Here is a 14,595-nt window from a genome sequence, read left to right on the forward strand (position 1 = left end):
ATGGCAGGGTGGTCTGATCCACATCGCAGATGGCGGCAGTGCTCCCTGCAGCCCCTGCAGTGGTTGCAGCACATCGCTGAGCTGCACCACCCACCCGCCAGCAAACAGCGGAGAACAGAACGGGCTATTTTAGAACAGGTTGAAATGAGCAAAGCTAAACCTGTTGTTGTGGCTTTCATTTCTGTAAACGCATCGCAGTGAGCCCTGTGCGCGGGCTGGCGCACAGACTGAATGCTCCTGGCATTGCATCTTCCATTTCACCCCCCAAAATTCTGGAATGCAGAAAGTTTGATAGCCTTTATGCCCGAGTACACGGCTGAAAGACTGCTGATTTCTCAATCAGCCAAGTTCCGGTCTTGCAGCTTTCTGTGGCAGTCAGTGAATGCCTAATAGACAAGTTCCATCTTTCCTTCTTGTTTTCCTCATCTGTTTCCTTACGGTATATATAAAATAAGAGAATATTTGTTCCCATTTGTGATATTTCTGTCCTGGGCACTGTTGGAATTATTTGTAACGGCGGCATGGTGGCCTGTGGTTATTTCTCCTCCACTCTCTTACTTCCTGTTTTGTGGAGGTCCGCTGAGCTCATTCCCACTTCCTTACGGTCAACTTTCAGTAGGTACGAAGTGAGGCGCGCTCTCTGCCGCGGTGCACGCCGGGACTTGTAGTCCTCGCCCTGACGCCCCGGTCCACGTGACCGCGGTTCAGCCAATCACAGCGTCCAGGCATCGCCGTGGCAACCGCCGGTAAACAAGATGGCGGTGGGAGCGATGAGAGCGGGGTGAGCGCTGCGGGAGAGCCGGCCTTCCCCGGGCCTCGGGCCGCCCCTCGGAGCCGACGCCAAGACGCTGGGGTCTGTTCTGGCCTTTATTTCAAGTCCCGTTGTGGTGGGGGGCCCTCAGGATGCCATCATTGGCCTTCGGGAGCATTCGTGGCCAGGTGGATGCCTTGGCCATTTCTGCCCTGTGCTGACTGAGGGGTGCAGGAATGCGCCCTGCCCAAAGGCACGCAGTGTGGGCCGGTGAGAAAGAGATGCAGAGTTTGGGCCCTTCTGGACAGCCTTTTCCTTTTTATTTTAGGAAACTGGCCCATCTAGCAGTCCCTCCCCCCTTCTCCCCCCCAAGCTAACAAAACTATCCTTGTTTTCTAGATATTCCCTCCTCACCGTTTTTCATAAAAAGGGCTGAGCTGAGTTGTTTGCCTCTGCTGGCAAGGCACTTCTCACCATCCTACATCTCTTGTGGTGAGCGCAGCTCTTCTTCCTACATGTCCACGATCAGATAAGTAATGGAGGGTTTCGACATCCTCAACAACCCCTAGAGTACATTAGAGCCTCATTTTGTTTTACAGTTCCACTTTTGCCTGTAGCTGGCCTGTTAGACTAACAGCACAAAAGCTGTTTCTCTGCTCTCAGTGAAGTTTCTGCTACTCCCAGATGCTGTACTTCTCATTAAAGCAGCTCAGCAGTACTTTCTGCCTTGCTGTGTGGCACAGGATGTTCTGTACCAGCATCAGTCTCTTTCTGTCAGCCCCATTTTGTGTTCACTCTTCACAGCTGCTGAGATTTTACGTTCTTTTTGGTTCTGTGCTGTAACAAATGCCCTCACCCGCTCATTTTGAGGGTGCTTCTGGGAGTGAATAGCCTGGAGCAACTCTGCTTTCTCATTCCCTCAGTGTAACACCTATATTTCTTTACCTGTTTTTGGAGAAGTCATATGTAAAATACTGACCTGTTTTCTTTCATACTCTTTGTGCCTCTTCACAGGTGACCCAACCTGGCCCCTAGGGCAAAGAACCCGTGCAGGGCAGACTTCCCTTGCAGGGATAACTCTGAAAAAGTATATATGACATCACAGAATGGCTTAGGTTAGAAGAGACCTTAAAGATCATCTAGTTCACCACTTCACAGGATGAAGTTTTGCAAAGATAAGGGAGTTCTTGACCATTGTAGTCTCTCAGTGACAATCTGGTAGACTCAATACCCCAGCCCAGGGCTAATTTGTGTTGTCTCCCCCTCACATACGCAGCATGCTGCCAATGACATAGCCACCTCCCTACCAAGAGCTCTCAAAGTTAAGACCTGAGCAATTTCCACGCCATACCCACCAAAGCTATCCTTTTTTTACCTGCTTTGGTAGAACTAGAGCTCATGTGTGGGTTCCCTTATGGTGCAGATAAGCCTCCAATATGAATTGCCTTTCTAGAGGTAATGTTGTATTTGTGCTTTCAGGTACAGTTCCCACTGACATGGAACTCATGTCATCCATGATGCAAAAAATCAGTCTGTTGGAACAAAAAATAGATAAACAAGCACAAGAAATCCAACTGAAGGTAAAAGTTCTGGCCCTTACTAGGCCTGTTCTGTGTCCTGCTTTAACTTTTCAAGCCAGGGTAATGATACACTTGCTTAGACACAGTCTGGGCTAGAGCAAGTTAATCCATAGCCTGTTCTGTTAATTAGACAGGTTAGCCTTTGTAAAACAGCAGAGCAGTCATATCTGTTCTTGACGCAGAAGACTGAACAGCCCTTTATTGCCCTGATCCTACTGTGACTTTACAAAGTAATGACTCTCAGCATCCTTTCACTAATATTTATTTGGCTTCAGACTTTTCTTTCTTTTGCATTCTGAAAACGAAACAAAGCAACCAGTGGCTTAGACAAGTAATCTTAGAACAGCTCTCTTTGTAATATTGTTGAGAATAAATACTGTTTATTTTAGAATAAATAGCAGTGGGTTGGTTTTTTTTGGTGGTTCTGTCTTGTTTTCTAACAGATGGCAACAGAGGTGCTGGCCTGCTTTATAGATCAGTCACTAACAGGCCTCACTACGAGCTGCATTCTCATGCAGATGGAAGGAGGAGATTGGTTAGCAGTGCCCTCAGTCTAATACTGGAGCAGTGTATTACATCCCACTCCTCTTGAGTCACAAATTAAGACATTTGTGAGGCCATTCTAACTCTTTTTTTGCCTATCTGAGAGAGAGCATGTGCAGCACTGCCCCACCCAGCCAGGACTAATTATGCAGACTGCATCAAGGTCCTGAAAGCAGAGGATCTTAACAAGGCCATTATTCGTTCTGATCTTGAAGGATAGAAAGATTGCTGAGCTTGAGGAGAAGATGAAGACTCTTCAGAAAGGAGAAGGTAAAAATAGTTTGACCCTTGGCACCTTGCTCCTACCCAAGGGAGAGTTACAGGTCTCCAGGTACTGCAGCAGAGCAGGCTTCCCTGTCAGCTATCCTTGCCTTAAAGGCCTATGAGCCTCTTCCGTGGGTAGTATCAGTTACACACACGGTGCTGTTTGCCAAGGTAGATCCGCACTTCATCAGTTGCTCTGCTTTTCTGGTGCAGCACTAGACATTATTTCCTGACCTATTTTCTGTACCTTAATAAGTTTCCATGAGCACAGAACAACCACAAACCTGAAGATGGCCAAAAAAAAAAAGAACAATATACACCATAGAGTTCAAATAGGCTGGAAAAACAAAATAAAAACAAAACAAAACAAACAAACAAAAACCGAAACGCAACAAACAGAGCAACTCATAGGTAAGCAAAACCAAAAATTGACTTGCAGTCTCAAACGGCACTCACAGGTCCAGGCTCACTCATCTTGCAAGGCAACCTAGCACTAAACTAAGCTCAGCTTTAAATGAATCACTGAAGCTCTTCTGCTCCTCAATTCCTTGGAATCCAGTAGCTCTCCTGCTGAACCCAGACACGTTTCTTGTCATGGTTGAACTACCTTGTTAATGTAATGCTGTGCCGCATCTCTATTTCCTGAGCAGAGAGCATGAAGAAGCCTGTCAAACCACAATTGTGTTTTGTACCTCATCATGCACTGCCAGCTACGAAGCTTGGGTTTCCGGATCCAGCTTTGGTGGACCTGTGCTTATTTTTGAATAGGTCTCTTAGAACCAAGCCAAGCAATTCTCATTGTACAACAGTAAACAGCACCACTCACATCAGCTTCCCATAGCATAAAACTTCAGCAGTGTTTTACGGGCTTGAGTTTACTGATGGTGCAGGAAGACTGCTGGGGCATCCACACTCTGTGATGTGGATTACTGGTAGCTCTTCTTTAAGGCTATGCATACGAAAAGCAGATCTTCCCTCTCAGATGCTCCGGACTCATCCACAGCAGAGGATCTGGAAACAAGGTGCCTTCAGCTGCAGACTCAGGTCTGGGAAATGGAGGTGAGATGCCTGCTTTACTTGCTCCAAGCCATTTGCACCTTCAGTTTGAGATTGTTGCAGTCCCAGACAGCCTGGTTCTTTTCAAGCTGCCACTGTGATAACCACAAATCCTCTCTTCACTCCTCTGACAGAAAAGAACAGGTTGAGTGTGAACTACAGGGTAGTATATTATTATTATTTTATACACAGATATTTAAGCCTGCTGCAAGCCTCATTTTGATTTCTAGGGCTGTGGAAATAACTTACACAGCTACTGGACTCTTGGAAGACTACTGTATCACTACAGATAGTTTAATCCTTCCTCTCTTTTGCCTGCTTCTAGTAGAGCTGCTACTTCTACTGCCAGTGAGTTGGCAGCCCGCCAACCCTGAGATAAACCTTCTTGTTCACCACCACTTCTGCTTCTCACTATTGCAGCCGAGCACTGTCAGGCCTCTCTGTCTAGTTTCTAGCTCTGGTCTACAACACTGACTTGTCCTTTCCTCTTACAGAGGTTTCTAAATGACTATGGTCTGGTCTGGGTTGGAGACAGACATGAAGAGCAGGAAGACTTAGAGTCACTCAGAGATGACGAGCTGCTGGCAAAGAGGAAGCCAGGTAAAACATCAGTGCTCTTTGCTAAAGCAGCCATCCTAGCTCCTGCTGCATGCTTAGGGAAGGTAGATTAGAGTAGATAAGCGGGTCATCAGAATCTGCGATCCTGTTCTGAGGTCTTCATGTCAGTTCATCTCAGGGTTAGAGACATGGAACAATTTAACAAGAGCTGGGACAGGCAGAGCACTGGTGTTCTATATACACCTATATTTTATAAACTTCATCTAGGGAAAAAGGAGAGATCCTGGTGGCCCAGCCATTTGGAAGAATAGCTTCACAGCAGCTGCTTCCTGAAGAGTTCACATACCCTGAATGTTTGAAGCTTGATTGCTCTAAAAACGCTGACGTAAAATGGGTGGAAAACAGAGTCAGATGCTTTGTGTATTTAGTAGCCATAGCAACTTGCCCATGTTGTCTGGCTCCATCAGAGTATTGTTTGCCTTTCCTCCCAGCCACCACGTGAGTAGTTCAGCTGGGACCTGATTGTGCTGTATGGGGTCCAAGCATATTTAGCAAAGTGGTAACAGAAGAAAAAAAAAGAATACTACTTGGGCTATATAACTCTTGCTACTAACTAACAACTGTGCAAAAATTAGTTTGTTAATCTAATCCCTTAGATGAAGAAGGAAGAAGACATGAAAAGCATTACTTTTCATATTGACTACCCTTTTTAAGGGAGATTCCCTCCCTTTCACTTAAAGCTTTTTTTTCCCCCCATTTTTATCAAATCTCGGAAATACCAAAGGCCTTACCCTTTGTTTCATTTTCTCTTCTCATTTCATTCTTCTGTCCCCCTGTAATGCTTTCACTGCTTTGCCCTACCTCAAACACCCTCTGAGAGTCCCAGCAAGAGAGAAATAAATCTGCTGCAGTGAGAAATGCTGGTGGCTCAGGGCATGCAGCCACACTGACATTTCTTCAGCAAATCTGCCCTGGTCCATTTAGCCGATTTAGATTATTCATTCCTCTCTGTTCATTTTGCAGCACTACATTAAGGGGCAACACTTAGGAAATTACAACCGAAACCAAGTTGCCGAACAGCTGTCTGCACTTTAGTTGGCAGCTGCTATGCTCACTTGTAGGTGAAGGCTGTTTTTCTGCTGCCATGCCCTTGCTGTTTTGCACACACCCACGTAGATCTGGCAGCCCTGAACGACAGCATGATTGTTGCACCACGCTTTGCAAAGGAAAGGTGACATGCGAAAGGCAGCAGTGACAGCCCCAAGATGTTGGGATGCAGAGGCTCTTCAGACACATCCACACAGAGGTGAAAGCTGCTCAGCTGGCATCTCCTCCCCCCCACATCTCTGCTCTTTCTGCCACAGGTGAGGCTGTCGTTTCCAAACACCAGGTTGATTTTGATTTAATCTTGGAAAACGTGAAGAGTTTGAACATGCTGGCTGGAGACTGCATCTCTCACATTGAGCACACACCGGGGGGAGCACGGCTGAGGCAGCCAGAACCCCTCCCTCTGACGCTGTATCAGAACGGGATCGTCATGTTGGACGGACCCTTTCGCTCCTATGAGGAACTGTCTGTTCAGGTATGGAAAGGTTTGTGAAGGAGTCAGACATGGAGCCACCCTGCTGTGATTCACTGCGTATCAGCAAAGGGAACTTAGAAGAACAGGGCCAGTGAGTTCATCTCAGTCCCCAAAATGAGCAGCTAACGAGACCTCCAGCCTTCACATCCCACTGCCCTGCTGGGATGCCTGCGCTGTTCTGCAGCACAGTTGGAGAAGTAACAGTGCAAACTGCTGCCATTCACAATAAGTCTCCCTCCAACTCTGATGGAATAGATGGAGCAGCAGTATTAAACACCGGCAGCAAAATCTTGTGGCTTTTTTTTTTTTTTTCCAATTGGTTGGAAACAAATGCTGGTGTACTGACAGGCTGAGTCCTGTTCTTAGCCCTGCCATCAGAATGGTCCCAAAGAATGTTTATCAATCAGGTGATAGGCACTTCATATATAAAAATATAAATATATATATTAAAAAAAACAAACCTTAAACCTGTTCCCAGCACACCTTTAACAATCAACTGAGTTGCAATTTTTTATTTTTGTATTATTTTTTTTACGAGAGGGGGAGTCTATGTGCAGACTTCTTTTTTTTTGCACAGCAGAAATAATACAAACAGGAGCAGCCCAGGATGTAAATATTAGTCATCAGATAAATAGAAGATCAAAGATATGACCATGAATGAGCTGCCATTTTTTGTTTCAGCAATGCCTACAGGATATTATGGATGGTTATTTCCCTTCAGAGTTGCAGGCACGCTACCCAGATGGTGTCCCTCTGCAGGTAAGCAGTGCAAAGCTCTGCTCTCATGGGGTTTCTGGAAGAAATGGCTCTCTTATTTCCCAATAAAGTTGCAGATTTCTTTCAGCAAACAACATGTTCCCTGTAGCAATCTCTGGTTGAGGTTTCTGAACGCAGCATACAAGCAGCCAAGTTCTGTGCATGTGTGTATGGAAGTGGCGAGGAACACACCTGCCTGAACCGTTACAGGATGTAAGTGAGCAGTTGTGCATCAGGACTGAACAATTTCTCTGCCTGGCTGAATCTTGGCTTGGATCTAGACTTGTGAGAGCACAGATAGGCTTTGCAGAAGAGGAGTGGCATATGCAGCACCTGAAGAGCTGTGCAGCAGCAGCAGCATCTCAACTAGTTCTCCTGGAAGAGATTCTAAAAACAGATTAGAGAAGTATATCTCACAGAGTTTGCAGAGAGTTTAATTTGCAGTAATTTAAATGGGTTTGGCCACCTGCAGCCCTTTTGGGCCCAATTTCTTTCTAATTTTTCAGCAATGGCAAAAAGCCAAAGCCACGTTTTCAGACAGAGAGCCTCAGAGGACTCTGATTTAGGTCTTTGAGTGCCTCTGAAACGTAAGTGGGCAAAGGCAGAGGGTGCACCTGCCACCACTAAGAAGAAAGTAGGGCACATCTGTACAAAGAGGTCAGAGCAGCACGAGCTGGTAGGGGTGGTGGTTGGAAAGCCAGATGGAAGGGGAGGGACTGTGCAGGGCTCTTGCATATATGGTTGCCTATAGCCAGCTTATTGCCAACCGCATCTACAGGCCACAGGACAGCACTAAAGCCCAGACAGAAAGACTGACCCTCTTTATACAGTTTTTCCCACTGCTGGAGGCGTCAGTCTGGCACTGTCCCTTTGTTGGAGCCATTCATCAGATCCCGCTGCAACTTCTGCAGTGCAGTATGAGTGATAGTAAATCCCCATCCACTCCCAAACAGCTGCTTTCACATCATAGAGAGCATTTTCAAGCATAGAAACTGACAGAAGAAAGGTCAGGCCTGCACACGTTTCTTACAACTTATGGAAAGGGGATGGCTGTCCAGTGCCTGTTGAGACAGTGAACTACACTGAGGCCTGGATAGTCCAGGATCTAGCAGGATTTGCTCTGTTAGAGAGCCTAGAGGAACTGGAGGAACTGGAGCAGCTCCCAGGGAAATATCTCAGTTTCATTTGGGATTTACTGCTCTAGGTTGCTGTAGTTTATTGTTTTCTGATAGAGTGAGCCTTGCTTATCACAATTGGCCTTAATCCAACAGGTCACTGACAAAAGAGATGTGGTATTTCAGGAGAGAGACCTTCCTGGGAGTTTTCCTGGCCATGGCCAGGTTGTTGGACATTCAAAACTAAGCAAGGTGGAGGAACCTGCCAAGATCCCAGGTAAGTTCCTACACCTATCTCGAAAATGCATCTCCCAAAGTGCAGAACTGAAACCTTACTGGGGTAGTCCAGCTAGCAAGAAGTAGATGTGTGAGGTCTCAAAGAGGAAGGCAACACTTCTGAGACAAAGCTTCAATTTTCTCAGCATCAGAGGATGCCAAGGGAACCATGCATCCTTTGAATGAGGACAGGCCTCATATTTCCTCATTTTGCTTCTGGTTTTCTAGCAGCCTGCATAAGCACAGCCGAGATACTGTGATTGGCTGGAGAGCCAAATATGGTCAGCCAGGTAGGCAGAAAACAGTAGATCTATGCATGCATAACTAAACAACCTGTACACATGCACTGCCCTCAGCAGCATCTTCATATTTATATACATTAATACTCTTGCTTATCTCAGGGGCATTCACAAGCAGAGAAGTTCCATTTATCTACCTGGGAAAAAAATAGCTGCCCAGCAACACCACACCAAAAGGAACCAACACAATTGCAAGATGAGCAATTTTCCAAGCATGTAAGAACTGCCACAGTATCAGACCTTCCTGTTTGCAGCAGAGATAACAGGGTTTCTGCCTGCTGCACATTGCAGGTGTGAGCTGCACAGTTGCTCACTGATTACAATGGCAATCACAATGTTAGTGGGCCAGAAAGTGGGACAAGCTGCAGCTGGGGACCAGGAGCCAGCATCTGCACGGCCAGGAGAGGATAGAACTCTCTCTGCCAGCTGTTCTGCTCCCTTTTCACTAAATCAGTTTATTCTGAGGGAGAATTCTGTATGTGTATGATCTTTTTGACATATTCCCTCTTGTCTGGCAGGTCCCAAACCCTCCCTGGAGCAGTTTTGGAACAAATATTCAAAGTCATCAATGCACAGCGAAGCGATGGCCACCCGAGACACAGTCGGAGCAATGCAGCAGGTATGGGTGTGCCCAAACAACACCCCAAGGAGCAGGCTAGCACGGTTCCTCAGGCTCAGTGCTCTGCATGCAACCACACCTCCTCCTTGTAACATTCCTTTTCCCCAAATGCTCCATCAGAGCACACATGCAGCACTTTGGCACCTGCTCCTGGTCTGTTCCGGCTCTGGTTTGTCTCTGTGTAGAACAGGTGGTGACACTCACCTTGCTTGGTTGCAGGGCTCTGATGGAGTGTGGAGCAGCAAAGAGATTGTGGTGGGAACACCCAGGCTGTCTGTCCTGCAAAGGTAAGGTACACACATCCCTGCCCATCAGCTCTCCTTCCTATTTCAGGTTTTTTTCCAGGGGTTTCTGCCCATTGATCTTAAATCTTGGGAATAACTAGGGAAAAAAAAAAAAAAAGCCAAATTTGGTCTTTTGGGGAAAACCTGCCACCTTTTACATCTCTAACAAAATTTCCATTGTTCAGAGTAACTTCTGGCAGTGAAATACTTTTCCTGACAGAAAGACTGGGCCTAAGACTTTAAAGCCACCTGAAGCTGTTTGCTAAATGGAAGAATCCCTCCAGGAAACTGATGTGTAAGTGAGAGGTGACATAAACAGTGCATTTTCACTTGGTCTTCTGGGCAAGATAAGACCCAAATAGCTAGTGAAAAAATCCCAAGCAGATTATTTTTAATCAAAAAAGTAGGGCAGATATCTTACCAGACAACCCTGATCTAAAATAATAAAGCAAAAAAAGGTCAGCAATCCTCTTCTCAATGCAGCTTCTAAGCAGTGAAAGCTCAGTGGCAGCTGGGTCTGTAGGCCAGGCTAAGCCTTGCTCATCTCAAGCACATTCCTAGATGGAAAGCTCTTCTCCCCACTTCATATGACCCCAGCACAGCAAAGCCCTCACTCCTTAGCTGAGACGGCTTTCTGGCCTCCAGGTTGGAGACATCTGAAGAGGCTGAAGCTTCTGCCCCTGATGTCTGCACTCTCCGCATCAAATCTGAGAGTGGGGAGCAGATGTATGTCATAAAGATGCTGTCCTCAGAGACAATAGGGGACCTGCGCCAACACCTTGCCCATGCCAGGTAGGACTCCTACCCTCCTTGCTCCCCACCCTGCTCCATCCAGCTCCAGGAGAGGTTTTGCTGCTTCTCAGGGCTCTGGAGCCATGCTTGGAGCAGAGCAGCCTGCACTGAGCAGGGCTGGGTCCTGAGCACTCTCTGCTGCTTTGGCTCCTCTTGACACCAGAGCTGCTCTCTAGCTGGCAGGGATTTGCTCAGAGCACCTGCATCTGTGAAGCCTGGAATGGCTGCTCCGTGCCTGGCTACGTGCAGTTTGGGCAGGAAGCCTCTTTTTCTGCTTGGCCTGTACTTGCAAAGCAGCTTCTCCCTCTGCTCTTAAGTAACTGCAATTGGATGAGCCACAGCCTCTCTGCAAAATCTTGGGGGATGCTGTGCATAGGAAAAGATTGCGCTGTTCTTTCCTAGGGGTGGAGATTCCGACTCATATGAGATCATCAGTACCTTTCCCCAGAGGGTGTATGCGGACAACTCCAGGAGCTTGCAGGAATGTGGGCTGATCCCCAATGCCTCCTTGCTGCTGCGGAGAAGAGACCCCTTCCCACCAGAGGGGACAGCGCTGCAAACAGCCTAGCAGCTCCTCTGCAGGAGGAAGGAGCTACCTTGTACTGTTAGCTGAGTTACAACATCCCCTTGGCTGGGAAGAGAGCGGAGTTTTCTTGCCAGATCTAGTTTCATTGTGTTGTTACCTGGGATGGAGAGCAAGGTTCCTTCTTCAGTCTCTCCCTTGAGCTGAGTGCCACGTGCCAGCCCCAGTGTTCTGCCCCCTGGGTAGATGGTTGCTCTTCCCCAGGGCAGGTGGGCTGCTATCACAGGGATTTCTGTTAGCTCAAGGCAGAGGCCTGGTTTCTCACCTCTGCTGGAGGTTATATCAGCTGATCTCTGCTCAGGGAAGGCTGCCAGCTTTGCACTGGTAGCAAGGCAGTTGCTTAGCTGGACTCAGGGATTCTCTACAGCAGCAGATATCTGGGCAGGACAGACAAACAGCAACCTACTTTCCACAGAGTTGCTGCCCAGAGATTTCAACGGCATTTACACCAGAAGAAAAACAGGCTCAGTTATATGGTCTTGAGCAATGGCCTTGGGCCGTTGCAATACTGGGACCGAGCCAGCCTCCTTCCAGCCAGGAGATCCTGCTGCTGGGTTTCCTGGATGTGAGCAACTCCTTTCCTTGGACAGCCCCCAGCTGCAGAGGGGCTGAGGCTCACAGCCACACAGAGCCAAGCCTGCTGTGGCTTGAAGCTGCTGCCTGCCTTCCTCCCTCCCAGCCTGCTGCTCTGCTGCAACAGGACACCATGTCATTGGAGAAGAGCATAATCCCTTTGCTGCTTCTCCTCTGAACCCTGAGAGTAAAGCATCTTCCTCACCTGTAGACTGGGGCCACGCTCTGCAGGCCCCTTTCCACACACATTCTTCCCATTTCAGCTCTGACAAGTTCCCACTTGACTCCCAGCTGATAACACTCCCACGTGTGCAAGGCAGCGCCTTCTGGCAGCTTCCCTTTTAGCAGAAGCCCAACACAGGCTGTCACCCAGCCCTCATTAACGGCTCCCGATAAAAACACTTCTTTAGTTGCCATTTCCACTTTCATTAAGTTTCAAAGGAGCAGCTAGACACAGAAATAGGGCAGGATGGTCTGAGCACTTCCTGGAGCAGCTCTGCTTTCCCCAGCTCCCTCCGACCAGAGCCGGGCCACGCACAGCTCATACAGGAAGCACCACAAGCACAGGCCAGCTGCCTCCACAGCCCCCCTACAATCAGTGACTCAATGCCTGCAGCTGTCCATTAGTTTCCTCCTTTTTCCACATACACTCCTGTATTTGCTGTAACAGACCCTTCCTACAGGGCATTGCCCTTTTGCAGAGAGCTGGTCTATGACCTACCAGGTAATTCCAGTTGTCTTTTGCCCCTGGGTCTGGCTGCAGCTGTATCTCCCCCAGGCTGTTCTTACCATGCACAGGAGAGGGCTGCTTAAGGGCCACTGCTGCTCTGTCAGATACTGAGACAAGTCCCAGGAGCCCTGCATTAGCGGCAGCAGTCTGAAATGTTAAGATCTTTGTGTCAGGCTGCAGCAGCACAGTCACCTCAGCTCCTCCAAGCTGGAGCTGACTTAGAATCATCATGAAGACTATTTAACCTGTAGCCGAAATAAAAGCAATTTAAAAGGAACCCACGAGTACCAGCACAAAAGGTACAGTAACATTTAATAGCATCTCGGAAGACAACACTGGTTATAAACTCACTTTTTGGCAGGAAAACAAAATGCACTTGGTCCAGGTTGCAAAAAGCCAACAGAAAACAGGAAAGATAAGACAGCTGGAGCATCAGCTGCTGTGAAGTAACCCTGAGCCATCGGCGCTCACCAGGGAGCCCTCACGCTGTGTCACAGCAGAGAGCACTGATGGAGCAGTGCAGGTCTCAGCTCCAGGCCCACCCGCTCCCAGTCTGCCAAGGGACACCTCAGCCCCAGCCTGCTCCCCAGTGGGTGGTCAAACCCAGCTTTGTGCAGTATTTCTGCATTAAATTATTAAAAAACAAAACAGTTGCCATGATTTGTGCAGTTGAGATGAAAGTTTTTTTTTTTTTTTTTTTTAAAAAAAAAAAGCAAGTGAGGCAGCAGGATTTACAATTTTAACAGCAACTGGGAGGAGTGGGAAGTAACATGCAACCCCAAGCCCTTCCCTCCTAAAGCAGAAGCTCTCCCTGTAGAGGAGAGGGCTGACGGACAGCTGCACTTCGCACAGCCTGAGAGGCTTTGCTGTTTACAGAGGCACTGGAAGCTGTGGTGTGAGCCAGGCCCAGCTCTGTTCTAAGGCCATGCTCAGCCAGCGTCGGGCTTTCTTTGGATCCCTCTGAGATGACATCGGGGTTAGGCAGGAAGGAAACGTAGGCAGCTGCAATGAGTAATTTTGGTCATGGGTTTCCCGGTGCTGGAATACAAGTCGCGGTGCCAGGACAGCGCTGACAACCTGGAAGTGAAGATGGTTGGAGATGAGGGTGCTCAGGAACGCAGGTAGAGTCCAGGACGGATGGAGAGCCTGTGGGTCAGGCCAGCTTCAGGAACTCCTGCAGGGTGTTTTGTTCCACTGCTTCCACAAAGAGCTCATAATCCTGCAGGGAAGAAACCACCCGGTTGCTCACATGCAAGAGGCATGCGGCCCCAGTGCCTGCGTGCTGCACGCTCCCTCCAGTTGGGCAGTGCGGTCCTCCCGGCACTCAACACAAACGTGCGCAGCACTGCTGCCAGGAGGTCACGTGGAAGATGATGGGGCAAAGCCACGCCAGCCCCACACAGCACAGCCCCACTGCCCGTGGGCACACACACCCACCCCAGCACTGCATTGTGCTCCCAATGCAGATTAATACTGACTGCGTTTTACCCGCGCAGAACGGAGGAAGCACCTTTCGGAAAGCATCCCGATGGCATTTGTGGCAAAACCAAGGGGATAACGTTATACCCCACCATCCAGCTCTCACAATACCTCCTCCCTCTCAGTCTTACCCCGCAGTAGTGGTCTCCATTGACAATCTGGGGCGGGATGGCTTTGGGGTTGCCCGCCTTTGCCCTCATCTCCTCCCGGAGGGCGTTGTCCTGGGAGATATCCACCAGCTCGTACTTGATGTTCTTCCCATCGAGGATTCTGGTCACTTCGCTCTGTTGGGATTTGATCTGGAAGTCGGGCGGCAAAGGCAACGTTATCGGGACGCGGGGAGGAGCTCCGAAGGGTGAACGCACACTCAGCACATCAGACTACACCTGGCCGGGGGGCCCCCGTGGGGGAGAGGCACGCAGCACGGAGCTGCGAGCAGAGCAGGTGGGGATGGGGCACCGGGAGAAACGCGGCGGGAGAGCAGAGAGAGAACGCCAGAATGGGGCGGGGCGGGGAGGGTCGTCTCTCCATCGGAAGGGACACCCGCCCGGCGAAGGGTCCCCGCGCCGCCCGTGCCTTCCCCAGCCGTACCGCGCAGCCCCTCACCTCCCGGGAGCCGGTCACCGACGTGCTGTACACCTTCAGAGTGCTCATGCTGCGCCCGCGGCCGCTCCCTGCGCACAGCCCGGGCGGGGGGAGGCTCGGAGGGCGGGAGCGCGGCGGCACCGCCCTGCATGTGACTGCAGCGACCAATG

The 14,595-nt window shown here is 49.0% G+C and overlaps 2 protein-coding genes across 10 annotated transcripts; one reads left to right on the forward strand and one right to left on the reverse strand.

Annotated features, from left to right (window-relative positions):
* The first annotated feature begins 730 nt into the window (after positions 1–730).
* Positions 731–13,059, forward strand: UBXN11 (UBX domain protein 11). Of its 8 annotated transcripts, none has more exons than XM_040651949.2 (14): positions 731–853; positions 1,151–1,243; positions 1,766–1,866; positions 2,231–2,331; positions 3,090–3,144; positions 4,121–4,197; positions 4,689–4,794; positions 6,117–6,334; positions 7,016–7,093; positions 8,362–8,482; positions 9,299–9,399; positions 9,619–9,686; positions 10,329–10,475; positions 10,878–13,059. In XM_040651949.2, exons 3-14 carry the CDS (start codon positions 1,845–1,847, stop codon positions 11,041–11,043), a joined length of 1,260 nt encoding a protein of 419 aa, XP_040507883.1. In that variant the 5' UTR covers positions 731–853; positions 1,151–1,243; positions 1,766–1,844; the 3' UTR covers positions 11,044–13,059. The 8 variants fall into 8 exon arrangements, with proteins under 8 accessions (XP_040507883.1, XP_040507885.1, XP_040507884.1 ...); XM_040651951.2 differs by having other exon boundaries at positions 8,392–8,482; XM_040651950.2 differs by having other exon boundaries at positions 731–781.
* SH3BGRL3 (SH3 domain binding glutamate rich protein like 3) lies at positions 12,657–14,537 on the reverse strand. Of its 2 annotated transcripts, none has more exons than XM_004947668.5 (3): positions 14,447–14,537; positions 13,972–14,124; positions 12,657–13,580 (listed from the first exon to the last, which is right to left on the reverse strand). In XM_004947668.5, the coding sequence occupies exons 1-3, from the start codon at positions 14,492–14,494 to the stop codon at positions 13,515–13,517; spliced, it is 267 nt and encodes an 88-aa protein (XP_004947725.2). In that variant the 5' UTR covers positions 14,495–14,537; the 3' UTR covers positions 12,657–13,514. The 2 variants fall into 2 exon arrangements, with proteins under 2 accessions (XP_004947725.2, NP_001289025.1); NM_001302096.2 differs by having other exon boundaries at positions 13,972–14,139.
* Positions 14,538–14,595: the final 58 nt, after the last annotated feature.

The sequence above is a fragment of the Gallus gallus genome, chromosome 23, assembly GCF_016699485.2.
Source record: "Gallus gallus isolate bGalGal1 chromosome 23, bGalGal1.mat.broiler.GRCg7b, whole genome shotgun sequence".
Classification (NCBI taxonomy): Eukaryota; Metazoa; Chordata; class Aves; order Galliformes; family Phasianidae; genus Gallus; species Gallus gallus.